This window comes from Crocodylus porosus, unplaced genomic scaffold, assembly GCF_001723895.1.
Source record: "Crocodylus porosus isolate Cpor-Errol unplaced genomic scaffold, CroPor_comp1, whole genome shotgun sequence".
Classification (NCBI taxonomy): domain Eukaryota; kingdom Metazoa; phylum Chordata; order Crocodylia; family Crocodylidae; genus Crocodylus; species Crocodylus porosus.
The window spans coordinates 6,587,610-6,603,760 of record NW_017728912.1 but is presented as its reverse complement, the minus strand read 5'-3'; the positions used below and the strand labels follow the sequence as shown (position 1 = coordinate 6,603,760).

General features: G+C 45.3%; 2 protein-coding genes across 7 annotated transcripts in view; both read left to right on the top strand.

Moving 5' to 3' along the window:
• The window catches only part of TRPC3 (transient receptor potential cation channel subfamily C member 3), a 70,527-nt gene extending 57,974 nt beyond the window's left edge, over positions 1 to 12,553 (top strand). Inside the window, exons 10-13 of one of the 3 annotated variants that reach the window (XM_019534010.1) lie at positions 186 to 269; positions 9,453 to 9,528; positions 11,213 to 11,249; positions 11,595 to 11,687. In XM_019534010.1, the coding sequence (XP_019389555.1) occupies positions 186 to 269; positions 9,453 to 9,528; positions 11,213 to 11,229 (177 nt within the window). In that variant the 3' untranslated portion in view covers positions 11,230 to 11,249; positions 11,595 to 11,687. Of the gene's footprint in view, positions 1 to 185; positions 270 to 9,452; positions 9,529 to 11,212; positions 11,250 to 11,594 lie in introns of all 3 variants that reach the window. The other 2 variants (XM_019534007.1, XM_019534008.1) reach the window with 2 other exon arrangements.
• A 1,802-nt stretch (positions 12,554 to 14,355) lies between these two features.
• BBS7 (Bardet-Biedl syndrome 7) overlaps positions 14,356 to 16,151 on the top strand; it is a 49,129-nt gene continuing 47,333 nt past the window's right edge. For 2 of the 4 annotated variants that reach the window (XM_019534003.1, XM_019534004.1), the window contains exon 1: positions 14,356 to 14,463. In XM_019534003.1, the coding sequence (XP_019389548.1) occupies positions 14,422 to 14,463 (42 nt within the window). In that variant the 5' untranslated portion in view covers positions 14,356 to 14,421. The remainder of the gene's footprint in view (positions 14,464 to 16,151) is intronic. The other 2 variants (XM_019534002.1, XM_019534001.1) reach the window with 1 other exon arrangement.

The window sequence follows — 16,151 nt, the reverse complement described above, 5'->3', positions numbered from 1 at the left end:
ATTAAACACATGCTTACATGTTTTGCTGAAAATCAGAGCCTAATTTGTTTTCAGTATCTTCTGAAAACATTATTCTGAAAAAATGCACCATATCATTCCTTTAGGTTACAAGATAAAAAGGTGAAGCTGGGTTGTAGCCATGAATTCCATACAGTGTGTTCTAATTTAGTTTTATTGTTTCCTAGTTAAACCTCTTCACTCAGTCTAACTCAAGGGTTTTCGAATCACACAGTTTTAACAGCATTCTCAATCAGCCAACACGCTATCAGGTAAGGATTTTATTGGATGCTAGTTTAGAGCAATGTGACTGTGTGAGGCCAATGACAAAATTTATATGCTTCTAACACACCACATATTCACAAAAAAGCACAAGAATTCTCTCAAAAAGCAGAGAAGTCAGTGTCTAAGATGGTACTTGTTGCTTGTTTTCAAGCCTTATCATTTAAAACATTAAAAACCAAACTGCACTGTAGTAGGTCTTTCCTTGACCTGATCATTTTGAAAGCCTGTGCAGCATGTGACTGAAGCAGTTTTCTGGGAAAAGCTCAAGAGACCATTGGGTAGGCATTCTCTTCTCTTGCTTTCTGTGAAGAGCTTTCTACTTCAACAACTGTGTGAGCTTTCTACTTCAACAACTTGTAATTTTTAGAGATGAGGGGTAGGTTTGTTCCTGTCTGCTGTAATAAGGCACCTGTGAGAGACTCCTTAGCTCAGCAGGCGAAGAATATTTGCTCTGACTCCCTGATGAATGTGCAGAACCTACTGTTTAGGTTAGGCCAGACATGAGTGAAAATACATTTGCAAAGACTCAGATATGAGCAGGGCAAGAATATGAGTAACCAAAAAAGAGCTTTTGTATTTGGGGTGTAAAAACAGATTGCAAGTACTTGAAGTATTTATGTGGTTCAGACTTTGCAGTCTCAACTTTTTTGTCTTAAAAGAGATAAGTGTCTAGACCTCATAGTTTCAAACAGAACCTTCCAAACAATAAAATAATGATATAAACTGCCTTCTTGAGTCTGGTGACACCTTAAAATAATACCTTAGATGTCTAAATTCCACTTTCATTAACACAGTGACTGTGATCTTTCTCTGAGTTCCCTTCCAACTGCAGTGCTCTGTAGGAGGATCATAGAAACAACATATCAAGCTGTGTCTGAAGTGATCTGTGCTTTTTGTGAGCTGTGTCTCTTGGAGCAGTAGCATTTGAAAGGCTCTTGCTTGCTATCTAGTCTCTTAGTAGCTAGTCTCTCTTCCTGTAAGTTGTATCCAATCTAGAGGTGCACCGATACATTGGTCTGGTATCAGTCCAGTACCAATATAAAGAAAATTGTCTCTATCAGATATTGGCCTGATGGGACTGATAATTTGGCTGATAAATGCCTGTGCTGCAGGCAGCTGTGACGCAGCACGGAGCAGAGCCGGCAGATTGGAGAGCTGCCTCCAGCTGGTAAGTTGGAAGGGGAAGGGAGAGGGATGTGGCGTGGGGGGCAGATCAACTCCCCCCATGGTAAGAGAGGGGGCAGGGGCAGGGGCAGGGGCAGGCACTGCCCAGCCAGGCAGCAGGGGGTCACAGGATGGAGCTGCAGCTCATGTGGTGGGGGCAGCTCCTGCCACAGCTTGCACCCCAAGAGGGCAGGGGTGGAAGGGCATGTGCCCCTAGATCTGCATGGGGCAGGGCAGGCTGCAGCTGTGGGGTGGAGCTGGAGCTGGTGCTGTGTGGCTCTTCTTGGCAAGGACTGGGCTTGGAGCATTTTCTGGTAGTGCTGGGTGGAAGCTGTAGCCAACCCATATTTCACCGCAGCTCTGCTCCCAGCCCCATGCCTCTGCCCAGTGCAGCCCGGCTAAATGCCCCACCTCCACCCGAGCACTGGGAAAAGCCAGAGCTGGGGCAGGTGGCAGTGCAGGACTGGGAGCAGAGCTGCAATGAAGTTTGGGATGGCTGCAGCTTCCTCCCAGCACTGCCAGAGCCTGCTACAAGCCTAGCCCCCACCAAAAAAGCCATGCAGCACTGGCTACAGCTTCACCCTGCAGCTACAGCTCACCCCACACCACACATCTGGGGACACACGACCCCCATTCACCCGGAGTGCAAGCAGCAGTGGGAGCTTCCCCCACCCCCCGAGCCGTGCCTCTGTCCCATGCCACACCCCCCTCTCACCCTGGCTGGGCAGTGCTTGCCTCTGCCCCTTCCCTCACTGTGGGGGGCGTTGATTTGCCCCCTGCCCCATGCCCCTTCCCTCCTCTTCCACCATACCGGACTTACGACCTGGAGGGAGCTGTATCAGATATCAGATTGGTATTGGCCTCCTTAAATATTAGCTATTGATATTGGTCCCCAAAATCTCTATTGGAGAGGTGGTAGAGGGAGAACTGCAAGTTCCCCCCCGCCCCAAACATAGATGCACCCTCTTTCAGCAATGAGTCTTCAGCAGCTAGTGGCAGCAAGGATGACGTAGCAGTGCCTGCACCTGCACCACCATCACTAACACCACTAACCAGCAGCAGCATGAGATTCTCCACCCCAATTTCAGTTCCCAGCATGAGCCTTCCAGTGCCAGAGGAGAAGCTGGATCTGGAAGCATAGGAGCTGATGGCCACAGTGAAGGAAATTCTGGGGAAGGAGGGAGAATCTGAGTTTGTGCTCCACACCTCTCAGAGTTCTCTTAGAGGCAGGTCTCTTCTGGAAGGCACTTTGGAGGAGGTTGGAGGAGGTTGTGGGGGCAGGTGGCTCAGCTCCTTCTCCTGATGTGCCTCTGCCTGGTGAGGAGGGGGATAAGGCAGAATCCCCACCGGCAACCCAGAAACAGGTGGGTAGTGCAGTGTGGGATCATTTTGAGGTGGCAGTTGATCACAGGTATAGTATCTGCCAGCACTGCTGAAGGCAGATCAGCCAGGGTAAGGATGTGAAACACTTTGCCACTACAGTGATGCTGCTGCATCTCAGGAGGCAGCACCTCCTTGCCCTTGTTCCTCCTCAGCCTGGCACCAGTGGGAGCGTGCTCCCAAAAAAGTCCCCCTCTCACTCCAAAGCCCCCATTTCCAAGAAGCAGAGACAGGCCACCCTGGACCAGTGGGGGAAAGGCAGAGACAAAGGGGGTTGCGTTCTGATGGCAAGCAAGGTCACCCAGAGAATTGGGGAGATGCTTGCTCTGGATGGCCAGCCCTTCTCCTTTGTTGACCATCCAGGGTTAAGGCAGCTCATGGCACTTGTGGCCCCATTATACCAAGTGCCTGGATGCACCACCTTTAGCAGGACTGTGGTGCCCTACCTGTATGAGGCATGCAGGGAGTACTTGAGGGAAGAGTTGCAGAAGGCAGGTCTGCAGGTAGCCTTGCATTTCACCTCTGACATCTGGAGCAGCCAGGGTGGAGATCATGCCTACCTCTCCCTCACAGGGCACTGATGTGATCAGTCAGGGCATCAGTGGGCTCTTTTTCAAATGGAGGTGATGGATGAGTCCCACACAGCAAGGGAGATCATGGTGGCCATGAACCACATGGCTAGTTGGGCAGGACGAGCTCACCCGTGAGTTCACCAACAATGGGGACAATATGGTCAAAGCAGTGCATGATGCCAGCTTTGTTGGCATCTGCTGTGTGGTGCAAAGTTACATCTTGTAGTCAGGGATGCCTTAGAGGGGGACAGGGATCCTGGTGACAGTGCCATCACTACTAGTGAGTTTTATTTCAAAATGCAGGAAGGTGGCAGACTACTTCCACTAGAGCATCAGGGGGACAAGATGCTGAGGGACAAACAGGCAGAGCTGAGCATCCCACAGCACAAAATCAAGCAGGATGTGGAGGCTCAGCGGAACTCCACATACCTGATGCTCGAAAGACTGGTTGAGCAACAGAAGGCCATCCATGAGATGGCCTTGGTCAGGGAGATTGGGATCGGCAGCCCCCTTAACAAAACAGAATGGGATACAGTCTCCCAGATCTTGGGGGTCCTCAAGCAGTTCCTTAAGACCACTGAGAGCCTCAGAGCCTCAGTGCAGGTGATGCCGTCCTTAGCCAGGTGATCCCCATAGTGAAGGAGCCTGAGAATGAAATGGAGAAGTTCCAAGGGATCGATGTTCCTGGCTGGGGCAAGCTGCTTTCACCAGAGGTGCAGGCACTGGTGAAGCAGCTGAAGGAGGGCATAGAAAAAGGTTGGATCCCTTGCAGTCCAGCACAGTCCACTTGCTGGCAGATGTACAACCTGAGGGTGAAGGGGAGCATCTGCAGCAGCAGAACTGTCAATCACTGGATGGAGGTGCTGATGTACAGAGTCAGGGAGCCAGAAGGGCAGAGGGGGACATGGAAAAGGGGGATCCACTTTCCTGTGCCAGCACTCCAATCACAAGCCAATCTCCTCCACCACAGCTGCTGCCAATGTGGGCCAAGGGCATGGCTTTAGTGCTGGGGTCCAGATCAGGCAGATAGCATAGGGGCCTTGGTGGCTACCTATCTTGCTGAGGACATGGAGCTGCTACACTGTGACCCCTTGGCCTATTGGGCAACCCGCAGCCTGGTGTGGCATGATCTGGCCACGGTTGCCCAGGATCACCTGTCCTGTCCACTGACCAGTGTTCCAAGTGAGAGGGTGTTCAGCGGTGCTGGGGATGTTGTGACATCCCACCACACCTCCTTGGATCCTGGTTTGGTGGAGCAGCTGGTGTTCCTGAAGGTGATCCTCCCACTGCTGGGGTTCCCCAAGCTCCACGTGCAGACGGAGTGAGTGCCACTGTCATCACTCCACACCTATTTGCTTTTTTTATTTGCTTTCAAAACCTTGAGGTTCACTTTCACAGAAACCCCTGCACCACTCTGCCTGAAACCTGGCAGGCCTCATGCCTGTATGAGGGGCTACATCCCTGCTGTATTCATCCCACTCTGCCTTAACACACACAAGTGATACGAGTTTTGCTTTCAATAGTTTGAGGTGCATGTTCACAGAAACTACTGCACTTATCTCCTTGAAACTTGGCAGGTGTCATGCCCTCAAAAGAGGCTACCATCTCTGCTGTTTTCATCTGAATCTGCAAAAAAATTATAAAGTTGTAGGTATTTTCATGATTCCCCATTATATTCTATGGCCGAATCTCCAAATCGGCGCTGAATCAGCAAATCCAAATTAGCAGGAGCGAATCGGGACAGAGATTCAAATCACCAAATCGAATCACTGTTACTCCGAATAGGCTGAATCTGAATCCAAATTGAATACTTTCTGCTTCGCACAAGCCTAGTGAATAGCCATCTACCAAATGAGTCCAACCTTTCCCCTACCAAATATTTAGCTGTTTTTATTGATGGATTAGGCCAGCATTGTAGTGACAGCACAAAATACTGTCACATGTGCTTTCCTTTTTCACAACACCCCTATGGCAGACGGAAGAAGGACAAAGCGGGATGACAGGTGGGATAAGAAAATGGGGGTTCTGCCAGGATGTTTGCTGGGCAAACTGGAAAGGATGAAACCAAAGGTTACAATCCAGAGCCATTTCCCAATCCAGAGCCATTTCCCTGCTACCTAGCAAACCCTATAGGTGTGGAACAGTACTTGACCTGACCGGTGCCCTGGGGGTTAAGCAATGATTGACTCAAGAGGAAATCAGTTAAATAGTAGTCATTGTAATTAAACTATTTAAATTTCTGTAGTCTTCTGTCCATTCTTATGACAAATTTAAGACAGACATTACCCCCACTCTTTTTTTTCTGTGGCTATGTCCACACGCCTGGATAGGTATATGAGGACACTACACCTGTAAAGTGTTCCTAAGGCTGATACAGGTAAACTGCACCCTTGCCACCATAATTTATTTCAGGCCCCACTTTCCAAACAAAGTACGCTTTCCTCACAACAGCACAGTTTTGTCACTATATCTGTACATTTCCCAGTTGAGCTAGGTTAGTTAGAGACCAATTCTTTTTCACACCTGATAGATACACCAAGCTTGCAGAAGTCTGCTGTGTAGACTGGGTGCCTGCAGCTCCATATGACCTGGGGCTGTCATAGAGCTGCTGTGCAGTGGGAGCGTGGAACTGTGGAAAATCATTCTATTCCACTCTTCGCAACTCCACCCTCTTGCCACACTAAACCCCTGTGGCTCTGCAGTCCGGCTTCCAGAATCTCCACAACACAGCTCTCTCCCACCCCTGTGACACAAAGGTGGGAACAAGGGAGATGTAGAGGGATGCTACAGCCCTATCAAGCCTCCTGAGCAGGACACAGCTGGTGGATCTTGGGGGGGAAAAGGGCCAGGCAGTGTGGAAAAATTTTAATTAACCTTGATTAACTAGCTGATTGATTTTTTTTGTGGCTTTTGCCACTGGGGAAGACTGGAGGTCTGAGACAGTGGCAATGCATAGGGAGTACATAGGGCTACACGTGCACCCCCTGAGAATGCTGGTGCACCCCCGACCAGCCGCACTGCAGCTGCTTTGCGATCAGCTGTGAAGGACCCCCCCAGTCAGCAAGATTGTTTGTGGGAGAAACCCCCCCTCCGCCCCCCAGTCAGAGAGATTGGCTGCAGGGGCACCCCTGCGTGCCCCCCCAGCTAAGGTGGCACCAGTTACCCATGGCTGGGGGGCTGGAATTGGGTTGGCAGGGGTCTGTGGAGGGCTCCCCAGCTCCATGATACCAGCCTCATGCTCCATGCTCCTGGCTTCATGTTCCCACCACCACAAATCCCCGCCTGGCACTGGCAGGGCTCCACCTGCCCCCAGACAGTGCTATCCTTGCCAGTAGGGCTCAGGAGATAGTTCACTGAGTGGGAGTAGAGGCAGGATTTGAGTATTGCATCCTGGGATGCTGGAAAACCCAAAGTGTTCGCCTTATCTTGGTGGGAGCAGACTGCTGTTACTACAACATCATCTGGGTAGGGTAAGCCAGAGATACTCCTCACTTGAAATGGCATAACTGAGATGTTCACAGGGCATTTAGATGCAAGTTCAACCAGTTTCGCAAATGTTAAGTGCCCCCATGGATTTGCAAAGTTGTCCCTTTCAGGCAAGGATTATCTCCTAAGTGCTACAAACTTTAATAGGTCAGTATATTCCAATGATTTGCAGCTGTGGCAAGTGAATGTGTGACACCACCCTACTTGTAGTTACTACATGTTTGTTTTGAGCTCAAGAAGGGGAGGAAAGTTGGTTGATGGGATTAGAATAAGAAAGGAGATGGCCCAAATGATTATGAATGGGCAGGAGAGAAAAACTTAATCTTCCTTTTTAAATTGTGACCCATGCTATGAAAGCCATGCCAAAGATAACAATAGTGAATTAAACTAAAATATATACTGCAAAGGGACTGAATCTACAAGATGTAAAGGTGTAAATCTAAGGGATGGTGCATTACAATTTTAAGTGAGATACAACCATTTTTAACTATAAATTATCTGACTTATTTGGATATAACCATTTTGTAAACAGTTGTGTCTTGTACATACATTGAGCTAAAGAAACATCCTATAGGAAGATCCCAACACAATATAAATTCAGGCTCACCACCATCAACCACAGGGATCAACTGGTTTGTTTTAAGCAGTGATCCCCATACATTAAATCCAAGAATATAGTTCAAATAATGCAGTTCAACAGACTTTTCCCCAAATAAAATATTTTTGTTACTTTTGATTCATCTGACCTTCATGTTGACTTGAGGCTATTTTTTCTCTTGAAAAAAAATCGCGTAGGGTAGGTTAGTGGCTATCAGAGTTCAATACTTTACGGGATGCGTGATTCCAGTCCAGTCTCAGGATGCTTACTCCTTGGGCTGAATGTGCTGAAGTGAAGCTCTCATCCTCTGGGCAATGGTACATATTTAGGGGCAAACCCTGCTCCCATCATTAGTTGCAGAAGTCTTCGTACACTGTAAAATATCATATTTCTGTTGTAGTAGGGAGCTGCCTGCCTACAGAAAGTTTGTAAGCACATCACCCATAAGACAGCATCGATACATGTGTATGTGATTATTTCATGTCCATCTGATGGATAAACCAATGCCCACCACATGGCACAAAGTAGCTCTTCACAGCAGTGTCAAGAGGGATGGAATAACGTAACTGGGGGAAGTGAAAGCAATGGCTGCAGAGCAGCAGCAGTGTTCTGTGCTCTGGGATTGGTGGTGTCCATTCCTGCTGACATTGTACAAAGCATGCTACTTATTAGGCTCTGCACACAGGTCCGTAATTAAAATATTAAGCAATAACAATAAGTACTAGGTGTTAATTACCAGCTGGAAGGAGCTTATGATTAATAACCCCACCTAGCCATTAATCCCCGGCAAATGACCTGTGCGTAGGACATTATTGCTAAGTCCTGCAGTTCTTTTCAAGCAACACTTGGCTCTTTTACCAAGTGTAGCTGATTGGCTTATAAGGTGAAATAACTATATAAGCTTGTGTGGATATTGGGCAATGTATTTTTCAGATCATTTTACAGGTATTATCTACAACTAGTTAAAAATTATGAATCACCTCTCAACAGTCTATTCAGCATATAATGCATTTTGTCAGTCTGATCAGTAAAGAGCAGCTTTACAGCCCTGTGGAAGGTTGCAAGTCCTCTAAATTGCAGGGTATGTGCAGTGACACAGTTACTGTTGTGGCACGAAGTGGTAGTATGAGACCTTAATAAGTAAAGGATGGGGAAGGCAACTCATAAGGAATGTGTGAATGGAAAGGCCAGTTGTGACTCCCAACATACAGAGTGTGTGCTGTAGATAAGTTGAACAAGAAGTTAGTACCTTGTTTGCAATTTAATGGAAAATATTTTCATTTTGGAAGACTTAGGCATTTTGTGGCAAAAAAAGCAATATTACCCTCTTTGCAAATTTTGCAAAATTTTAATGTTTTCCGTTTAAAAAAATCAACACATTTTCAAATAAACATGGCTTTCCAGCAAAATCACATGAACATTGGACAGTGTTACATGATTTAGGTATGAAAAATTTTTGTTGCAACCTTGAAACTGTTTGAAGCAACAATTTCCTGAAAATATTTTCATAACTTCTGCACATCTCCAGTTAAGATGCTTCTTGGGCTGAGCTATAGATGAGAGGTAAGTGGATGAGGAAGAAATTATGCTGTATTAGTTTGTCTCAGAGGTGCAACTGGCTGCTTGAGCCCCCTGGCCAGCAGCCAAGCATGGGGCAGTGTCAGTGACTGCACTACTGGGGATGTGGCAGTGGCAGCAATAGTGGAAGAGGCTGGACCAGCAGTGTAGCTCCACTCTTTTTGTACCTCTCCCTTCCCCCATCTAGGGTTGGCAGTGCACCTGGGCCTGGTGCCCTTCCCATCCTCCCTGCCACACTTCATTATACTACTGTTTTTCCCACCAAAGAAAGCAAAGATAGTGTTGACCTCTTGGCTATAAAGTGCTTGATTTACAGGCTTGCTGAAGAATTTTAGTGAGTAGGATGAAGTTTGTCTAAATGCTTAACTGATGATATGATTTTTATCCAACAGCAAATCATGAAAAGACTTATAAAACGTTATGTTTTGAAAGCACAAGTGGACAAAGAAAATGATGAAGTAAATGAAGGTGAGAGACGTAAACATAACACTTCCTGATATTGTTACGTTACGTATTATTTATTTTACTAGGTGCACTTAGCACAAATATGAAGTGAAAAATAATATTCGCTACACAACATATACAGTGTCAGTGGAAAAGATGGATAAAGATGGGGAAAAAAGGATGTATTATTGTCCCCATTGGGATAATATGGAAACTGAAAAGATTCAGTGATTTGTCCAAAGTCATGCAGGAAGTCTGTGCTGTAGCAAAGAAATGGACTCAGCTCTTTTGGTTTAATACTTCAGCCATAAGACCACCTTTCCTCTCCATTTCATCTCAGCTGAACAGGTGGTATTGTATCATGCTGTGTATGATTTGTTTCCTCTCTTCCATAAAACCATGTTGAAATTACATTCAGCTATAAAGTTCCATGGCTCTGATAGAACACATCAAACTAGCTATGTAGTATGCTGAGAAGAGAGCAGCTGTGGTCACAGTTCATCTGTAGTCCAAAGTTCTCTGTAAAATGATAGATCTTTAAGCACTTTAAATCTTAAACAATTGAAGAGCTGCTCTCCTATTAGGCTTGAAAATAAATTGCTACACTATACCGTATATAATATTTTTTTATGAACAGGAATTTCAGTATGTTTGAGAACCAATAAAATAATGATGAAGGATAAAGATAAAACATTTGAAAACATTAAAGCCCCAAATTCTACCAGTAATTAAACAGACAACTCTTGATGTGTCCTATCATTGAACTAATTTCTGACTAAGACTAGAATGGAAAAGGGAAGCCACACGTGACAAGTCCCACAGGTGCGGACCGGCTAGAAGTTGCAAAGAGTTGTACAAAAATAACTAATACAGTGTATAGTTCAAGTGGGCATTTTTTAACCAGATGCCTATATGTCCGTAGTTGTATCAAGAAAACTAAAGGTATAATCTCATTTTGGTATTTTTTGGACTTTGGTATGTACATACAATACATCTTCTGCAAAGCAGGAGAGATGTGACAAAAGGATAGTGCTTTGTCACCAAACTTCTTGAGAAAGCACAAATCTTTTGGAACTATTTGCTCTATCATGTATCTGCATATGGATTTTAGATCAAGTATTCAGAACCCTGAACCAAATCAGGAGACCTACTTGTGATCTCAGCTTTTTCACTGATTCTCCTTGAGTGACCCTGGGCAACTCGTCTGAGCTAAAACTTCCAATTCTTCAGATATAGTATAGAGATAATATACACTGTGCCATATTTACCTCACAGAGATATTGTGAAGTTTAAGTCTGGGTTTCGAAGCATGTGAGATGTAAAGCACCAAGTATATTGTGAATAGAAAACCCTCTATAATTGCTAAGTATTATGATTTTTTCAAATATAGAAATATGAAGATTCCACTTAATTTTAAAGTAAATTATGTAAGAGAACAACATAGGTCTTATTTTATACCCTACACAACACACATCAAACAGTTTCCTGTTGGGTAGTGCATAAGAATGATCAGAATTCATAGCTGGGAGAAGAATGAACCCAAGACAGTTTCCATCCTTGAACTGAGTGCTCTTCAATAAATGAATGTTGTTGTTGATGATCAACCTAGACACTTTTTGATCATGAAGGTTTCAATTGAAGTGCTATGTCAGTGCTTTTGGCAAATTGTAGCAACAATTTAAATACACTGAATTTTTCTGTTTCTAAGGATATGTATGTTATTGAAGAGGACAGTCTCAAGAGATGTGAGTTGCAAGTGTGGCCAGTTCTGCCACACTTTTTCTGTGTGACCTTAGCAAGTCATGCCTTGCTGCTGCTTTCTAAAATGGGAATACTAACTTACCAACCTCTCAGCAGTGTTGCTAGGATTATTCATTAATATTTGCAAAACACTTTGAGACGCTAAGATGCTCTTTGTACATACGAAGTAGTGTCACTGTGTTTCACTGAATTATTGAAATTCCAGTGTACTTACAGGTGTTTGGGTAAAAATAGTTCTGAAATATGCATTGCTTTGACTTAACAAAATTTCATGTACTGAGTGTTTGATAAACAATGCTTAAAAATATTCCCTTCATTAATTGACACAGGTGAACTAAAGGAAATCAAACAAGATATTTCCAGTCTTCGCTACGAACTTTTGGAGGACAAGTCCCAAGCAACAGAAGAACTTGCAATCCTAATACATAAACTCAGTGAGAAACTAAACCCCAATATGTTGAGATGTGAATGATTCTAGAAATGATCCTTGGCTTCGACTACAGCACAACTATTTATTGGCAATAATATTTCTGAGTATCTTATACTTGAAAAATATATTGTAGATTTTTAGCACTAAATAACTTTATGTACAGCTTCTTTGAAATTTAACCTTAGGAAATTTTATTAGTTTACCACACAAAAAATACTCCGTTCATTTTTAATGTACTGAAATGTAAGAACTCTCATGACATTGTTTGCATTTATTCAGCAGGAGAGTACAAATGTATCTGAAGAATTATTTCATTGCTGGTATTTCAACAGTTTTATGAACAAACTTTGAAAATTATTTGCACTTTACAATTTGCAAAAATAAAACAAAGAAACATAAATAAAATCTACAGAATGCACTGCATAGTACACTATTCCCTGAAACAACTGGTATGAGTAAGATATAATATACAAGGAATAACCAGGTGGGCCTTGGTAAAGGATCGCTCAAATGTCTTTTATCAATGCTAAGTTATAGGTGAAGAATAGGCACTTGAAAGTTTCAAAATAGATATCAAAGCCTAAATATAATTTTAATAACACTGTTTAACATACAAATACTGTAGTTTGTTTCGTAATATGGCAAACTGTTTGCTTTCAACGCTGGGGCCTAGAGATCCTTTTTTAAAAAAAAAACAACTTTTGAACGTAATGTGAACTCAGTCAAAAGCTACACTTTCATGTGGTAGAGATGATTTTTTTAAATTCAGATTCTATGCAGGGCTGGTATTTTGTTACACTGTTCTAAATGATGCCTCTGATGCTTACTTGTTAAATAAAAAATTCATACTTAAATGACTCCTTACCTGGTCCCAATAGTTCAGAACCAGATTTTGGACTGTATGGTAAAACTGTACAGCAGTCAAATATAGGCAGCACTTGTTGTGGTGTCTACAATTAAGGTTGCCTAATGTTTCCTATTATAAGACTATTTTTTTCAATGCTCAGAACTTTGCCAGATTTGAACTGCTCGATATTTCCATGCGAGGCAGACATGTTTTGCAGGAATTTTCAACCAAAGAAAGAAAAATGCAGCCATATCTGGAACAAAACTAGAAAAAATATACATATATGTGTATATACCTGTATAATTGTTTTTATACATACACACATTCACTATAATATATATATATATTTATAAATAACTTAATCTAATACATTACATATCTTATGTAGGAACTTTATCTATATTATATAATACATAATATTGTAACGTATGCATATATAATATTTCTATAATATAAAATTAAAATAGATAATAGTATTAATATTTGCCTAGTAGAAACATATATACACACACGTGATGCTGGGCAAATATTTATATATTATTGAAGTATAATATATTATTATTAATAAAATAATACTATATACATATATATACATACATATAAAAAGTTCCTACATGATGCTGGGCAATTTTTTTTTTTTTACGTGTGTTCCTCATTTTTAGTGGGAGTCTTGGACCTGATTTTCAGAAATGCTGAACACTCACTATGGAAGCCCTTTTCTGAACACATAAGCCACTGAAAAATACCAATGACCCTCAAACCCGGCATTCAGACTTCATGGGCCCGTTTCACATTATTCTTGCTAGGCCTTTCATCCCCCCCCACAAAAAAGATTCAATACTGCCTCACAGAGGCCATGTGAAGCTAAGGGAATGCGTGGGAAAAACCTCAAGACACTATAATGATGACGAGCTCCGTATGACACCCCCCACACGGAACTTATTAAGGCAGCAATTCTGGGCACGGATGAGGCTTACCACAGTAAATAAGATGTGGCACCACGGAAATAAAATTAAATCCTGAATTAACTGCTTACACTGTGCAGTGAATATGGGAGTGGGGAGGGGAGGGGGTGCTAAACTGAGGTTCTCAAGCAAACTCATCAGGGAGCGCATTAAAGATGCATTTCCCGACTCGCCCTTGACTTTGCAACCTCCCTTTGCAGCAGACTGTCTCCATGCAGCGCAGCACATGGCTGCGGGCCCTCCGCTGTGGGCACGGGTCTCAACAGTCACAAAGCCCGCCTTTTCTCTCTCCTTTCATTCTCGCTTTTCTTCTTTTCTCTGTCTTCTCCCTCTTTCTTTCCTTCCCTCCTTCTCTTTCTAACCCAGCAGTTTTCACCCTTGCCAGTCAGATGTCGACAGTCACAACACCTTTTCCTTCTCTGTCTGTGTCCTTCTGCCTAACCCGGTGGCTCTCGACCTTGCCAGGCTCCGGGATACCTTGCGAGCCTCAGGGCGCCGCTCAGAAGACGCAGCTCCGAGCTGCCCTCGGCTGGTGGAGAAGAGAAACACCCGGTAACAGGAGCCCGGCCCCGGCGCACGCACGCGCCCCGCGTGGCTCCTCAGGGGAAACCAAGTGACAGTCCGCCCAGCCGGGAGAACACACAGCACTCCGCAGAGCGGGCGCGACGCTTTAACCAATCCCACAGCACGTTTCATACCTACCCCCTCGTTCTGCCCAATACGAGGCACGCTTGGAGCGACACTTTATCCAATCCCGCAGCGCGTTGCATGCCCACCTCCTCTCCCTGCCCAATCCGAGGCCGGTTTAAGGCCCCCTCCCAGCCTTTCATTGCGCTTCCATGGTAACTGTAGAGCCGCCACCTCCGGGCCGAACCGAGGGGCCCGGGGAAGCGGTTGTCGCCGCCGCCGCCGCCATGGAGCTGGGCCTAGCGCTGGCCCGCGTGGATTACGTGCAGGTGACCCACGAGGCCAGCCCCCGTCCCGCGCTGCCGCGCCCGGCGCGGGATGGAGGGGCTTTGACTGGGCGGTGCCAGCGCTCTTGCTGAGGCCGAGGCTGGAGGATCCTGGCTACAGGGTCCGACTCCTCTGCTGAGGTCCAACTGCCAGACTGCCAGATTTGTGGCCAGGGAGGAGTTTGACTGCCATGATCGGATTGGTTCGGGCTGTGGGGGGGTTTTGCCCCCCTCCGTAGCTGGGGCCCGGGCGGGATCTCCTGAGCATAGTTGACAGTGTTTCGTAGGAGGAGGCGTTTAGCTGGTGTGGCACCTCGGCTCTGGCAGGGTGTTGGGGCTGCGTGGTGGTGGCACAGTTTCCTGTAAGCTTGTGCAGAGTTTAGATCGTGGTTTGTTAGGGGATGGTTTGGAGAGGGATGGTCCTTCCTCCGGCAGCGGGAGGAGGTCCCTTCCAGCCCAACTTCTCCAGGACGCCATGATTTGATTCTTCTTACGCTACCACTTACTTTATAGGGTCAGCAGTCAATTTGGCAGCAGTGACAGCATCATTAACCACCCCTTGCCTGCCCACAGCTTCTCCTTCCCCCGTCCAGAATAGCAGGACTTGGAGTTACAATCCCTGGAGGGACCTTGTTCAGTTTTTACTTGATGGATCTATTGTTTTAGGCCATCTGCATCTTCATAGGACTATCGCAAAGTAGGATCTGGAAGGGGGCTGTGAGTCAGGAGTGAGGGGACCAGCGGGCTTGGGAGTGAGGAGATACATCATGGACAAGAGCAGGGTATTGGCATATCAACCCTTTGTGCTGCTGCTGGGTGTAGGTTTGAGCCCCATGAGGTGCAGCAGCACCTGGGCTTGCAGCTGAGCCATGGGGGAGTAGTGCATTGGGACTCTTCCCCTTTGCTTGGCACTGGGAAGGCTGTGCCTGGAGTCTGGTGTCCAGTTTGGGGCCCCTACTACAGAAAGGATGTGGTCAAGCTGGGTAATGAAAATGGTTCTGAGCCTGGGACATATGACTTGTAAAGAGAGACTGAGGGAACTGGGATTATTTAGTCTGGAGAAGAGAAGACTGAGGGGGCCTTAATAGCAGCTTTCATCTGCCTGAAGTGGGGTTTGAAAGAGGATGGAGCTAGACTGATCTCAATGGTGGCAGATCTCAGAACAAGGAATAACGGTCTCAAATTGCAGCAAGGGAAGTTTAGGTTAGATATTAGGAAGAACTTTCTCACCAGGAGGGTAGTAAAACACTAGAACAGGGCTGGGATGGCTGTGAGTCAAGAGTGAGGGGCACTGGCAGGGCCAGGAGGCTATGAGCTGAGAGTGAGAGGCAACAGCTTAGGCAGGGCACTGGCATATCAGGGCTGCTCAGCACCACAAAGTTGCAGGAGGGACAGCTACAGCTGACCCCGTGTCCTGGTGAGCAAAGGGGACAGGGGGAGCTCTGATTTTCAATGATACAAAAAGCAAAATCAAACACCAAAATAAATGGGTACTCAAAATTTATTTTATTATAATGATTGAGGCACTGGTAGGCTTCTAAATTGCTTTAAAATTGTAAATATATCAATAAAACACTGTGCTCAACTGATACTTACATATATAAGTATCTCGAGCAGGTCCAGGGAGGTGATCCTCCCCCTCTATGCGGCACTGGTCAGGCCGCAGCTGGAGTACTGTGTCCAGTTCTGGG